This window comes from Triticum aestivum, chromosome 3D, assembly GCF_018294505.1.
Source record: "Triticum aestivum cultivar Chinese Spring chromosome 3D, IWGSC CS RefSeq v2.1, whole genome shotgun sequence".
NCBI lineage: Eukaryota > Viridiplantae > Streptophyta > Magnoliopsida > Poales > Poaceae > Triticum > Triticum aestivum.
This window is the reverse complement of record NC_057802.1, coordinates 426942023-426945884: the sequence shown is the minus strand read 5'-3', so window position 1 is coordinate 426945884 and position 3862 is coordinate 426942023. Positions and strand designations below refer to the sequence as shown.

The window sequence follows — 3862 nt, the reverse complement described above, 5'->3', positions numbered from 1 at the left end:
TAAAGGATAGAATTCACCTTAGTGTTTTTTATTCTCCTTGGCAATGGAGCCAAGTCCATGGTGATGACCCTATGGTGCTTTGCACCAACATCCCAACGGCCAAGCATTCTGAGCATAGCCTGTTGGATGCTTTTGGGGAATTGCCTGAAGTGAGCAAAGAGGAGGATGCTGAGCTCAAGATGAAGGCCTATGTGAACATGTACAAAAAACTGCTCTCATCACAAGCGATCAAGGCATTGAAAGCTTTGGGGGGCATTGGGAAGTCGAAAGTAGACCTTGCAGGATGTATTCCACATGATAATGTTAGTCCATGATGCCTAGATGCACATGTTGTGGCCTGGCTTGGTGTGGAAGAGTCGTTTCGGTTGCTCTGGAGTTTCGTTTGTTAGTTTTGGCCTTGGCACTCTTGTGTCGGGCTCGGACGATGTTCCTTAATGTCGTGTGTGTTCTGCTAGTCCCTATCGCCACCTCTAGTGTCTTTTTTTTATATTTTTTTTCGCTTGGACTTTTTTTTGGGCATTGTGGTTTTTGGCCTAATTTTTCTCAGAAACCGGGTCAGTCTGTATTTTTTTCCCATCCCAATGAGATCGGCAGAGCTCCACCATCAATGTGTGTCTATTTTCTTTCACGTGTGTTCACCCCAAAGCACAACATACGATGTGCCTCCAAATCAAATCATTACTGGCGTGTATACAAGAATCGGCTAATGCAATCCACTCGGTGCGTCTTTTGCTCACTCGCACGTAATGACCTGCAGCTGCACCTGCACGCACGGCAATTTTCCCTCTCTATAAACAATTTTGGGGTACAGATTGAGCAGCGACTCTAACCCGTAGTACCCTCTATCGAGCCGGAGGCGATGCTTATTCAACGAGGAAGCGTGGAACATCCCACCGTTTGTTTCAGACATCGTCGAAGGAGTCGTCGGTGGGCATCCAGTACCTGTTGGTGAACCAGAGGGCGTCTGCCGCCACGGCGGCGCCGTCCTGGTTGCGGTGCCAGGCGTAGTAGGCGTGCGTCCGGTTCTTGATGTCCAGGATGGCGTGCCCGAAGCTCGCCTCCCTGAAGGCCGAGTAGCTCGGCTGCGGCTCCGACATGCTGCACCATTGATCCCCACACACAAAGCAAGCCAGAGTTACTATATGGTTATTCCAAAACACTCTTGATCACTGATTAGAGGATATAGGTTCTGTTCGATCTTATTCTTACTTGGTGGCCAGCCCTTCCTGATTCCCCCCATCGCCGATGGTTATGTAGACCGGCGCGGACTGGTCTTGGATTGGGGAGCACAAGCCATTTACGATGTTGTATGCAACATTTGATATCCTATGCTGCAACCACGGAACAAAGCAAACTCTGTGTAAGGAAGTCAGGACTGAGGTGTTGCTCTAAGGCTCTAAGCATAAGAATGAAGCTAGCGCACTGAACTAATACAGTCAGTACTGGATGCAGATAAACACACATAAAGAGGTGAGAGAGAAATATTCTGAGTCACTGAAACACAAAGAAATGCGCCGAAGATAGCTCCAATTTCAAATGAAGCTGAATTCAACAAAATGATAAGTATCCTTGGAGGATAACTTGGAATGTAAACAAAGATAGCAATAGCAAGCAAGCTTTGAAGAGGATTAGCCGACTTACTGTCCGTTCGTAGGCGTGGACATGCCCTGCAAACACGAGATCGACTTTGTACTTCACGAACCACGGCTCGTACATCACTCTCATGCTTTCACCTTCCATGTAATGATAGTTGTAGCTGTTGTACCAGGGGGCGTGCATCAGAACGATCAGCCAAGGCGTCTCGCTCCTGTTCACCTTGGGGAACTCGGATTCAAGCCACTTGTACTGAGGGGTGTATTTTCCTGGGAAAAAGCAACAGACCTGTCAAGTCACCTTCAGCTTTGGTACTGGCTCATCAGCAAATATGCCGCAGATTCCGCACTAGTGTATGCTGAACTTGCTAAGACACGGAGTCAGAAGAACAGAACATACCGTATGCGGAGTATGATGCCAAGACAATGATATAGGCTGAGGCTCTTTTGATGGAATACCAGTAAGGTGCCGTGCTACCGGAAGACTTGTATGGTGTGTGATACCTGCTGCTGTATGGCTTGAATGGCTTCGTTTCGCCCTGCAAATACGTGTGATGTTCTTTTTTAACCAGCAATATGAAATTTTAAATTAACTTTTAAATGTAGCACTGTAATTCAATGAGTGCTTAAATGTATATAGCATGGCTCCACTGGATTGTTTTCTACTACTTGGTGCTTCTATTTGAACTGTAAATGCATCCACTGAAACATAAGAAATGCAAATAAAGCATGAGAGAGAACTATCCTCACAAGTTCAGGAGCGAAATCTATCTCATGGTTTCCAGCTGTCCAGATCCAAGGCTGGTATGCAAGATTCCGTTCTACAAATCTTGCCCACGTATCCCACCTTGTATTATCATGATATGGGTAATTATCTGCATATGTCAGGTCCCCGACGAAAAGCACCGCCTGGGCTTTTGAATTGGACTCGTAATGAGCGAGTGTGACATTTGAGTCGAAACTCTGACCGAGATCACCTAAATACAATAGTAAAATCTCAGTAATATTACAATAAGCCATAAGAGATTTGGTCATATATGCATACACATTAAACATGAGCATGCAAGCTATATCCTGAGCAAATTTGATAGTACCTATCAGACCAAATGTATATGGAACATCTGGTCCACTTTTCGGAGGGGTCCTGAACCAAAACTTCCTCAGCGTCTCTTCAGTTCCAACGGCGTAGTAATACTTTGTGTCAAACTGCAACAAAGTCATATTAAGTCTTGAATCAAGATTCCAGCCTTCATGAAACATAAGCATCAAAAGTTTGACGGGCCGGTAACCTTCAGCTTCTTGATTGTACAATGATGAATGTATCCCGAGGTATATTTGTAGAATGTATACTGCGAATGCTTTCCCTTTTCAGAACAGTTGAGATTATCTTCTGAAGTCCCGTAAAGTACTGTGCTTGATCCAGGTTCAACTGTTGTCACCCATGAGATTATCATGGCTGTGCTGTCATGGTTGCCTTGTGTGATATGAACCTGTTAGAGCACATCAATCAGTATGAGAGTGGAGAATGCACCACGGAGCATGGGCACGCATTTCGTACTATTTGTTTATCCAACAGCGATATTAAGTATCTAGTATATGGAATAAGAAATAACACACATCAGTATCAGGGAAAAGGCACCATATTATAAAATTCTGAACTAAGACAAAGAAAGATCCAAGAAGTTCTTATCATGGAAAAGCTTAGTAATATAGTATTCAATTCTCTGGAGTAAGACTAAAAAAAGAAGTCCTTAGAAAGGGCCTCCACAACCAATAAGCAACAGTCGAACAGAAATATATGATGGCAGACTAGCCCCAAAGTTGCCTTTAGAACTGACTAAAGCAAAGATGAGATGAAAATAACTTTAAACCAAGATCGCTGAATTGTGAGGTTAAACTGTGGACTGGCATTAAGTGTGGGAAGTAGCTCAAAAAGCACAACACATAATTGGAAGCCACTGAACCCATCCGAAGAGTATCAGAGTACACTGAAAATCTGCTACACAACCACTGAGTTAACTAGAAACTGTTTTGAGACCATACAGTTAATTGGGAACTGTAGATGTCTTGAGAGCATATTATAGGTCAATGAAACAGTAAAACAGTGATTGCATTTATACATGTTTTTGACAAATTTTCATGGAGAGGCTGGTTTCCACTGGATATTGAGAATGCACAGTTAATGAATTGAACAACTGAACTTGTTGGTGTGCAACTGTGCCAACAGCCAAACATAATGCCCATGGGTATGGCTATGAGAAAAGTGATAA

General features: G+C 43.8%; 1 protein-coding gene across 1 annotated transcript in view; it reads right to left on the bottom strand.

Moving 5' to 3' along the window:
• Positions 1-597: 597 nt before the first annotated feature.
• The window catches only part of LOC123079357 (purple acid phosphatase 2), a 4661-nt gene continuing 1396 nt past the window's right edge, over positions 598-3862 (bottom strand). Inside the window, exons 2-8 of the mRNA XM_044502122.1 lie at positions 2882-3082; positions 2687-2798; positions 2343-2569; positions 1993-2131; positions 1642-1862; positions 1210-1331; positions 598-1098 (exon numbers count right to left, since the gene is read on the bottom strand). Of these exons, the coding sequence (XP_044358057.1) occupies positions 903-1098; positions 1210-1331; positions 1642-1862; positions 1993-2131; positions 2343-2569; positions 2687-2798; positions 2882-3082 (1218 nt within the window). The 3' untranslated portion in view covers positions 598-902. The remainder of the gene's footprint in view (positions 1099-1209; positions 1332-1641; positions 1863-1992; positions 2132-2342; positions 2570-2686; positions 2799-2881; positions 3083-3862) is intronic.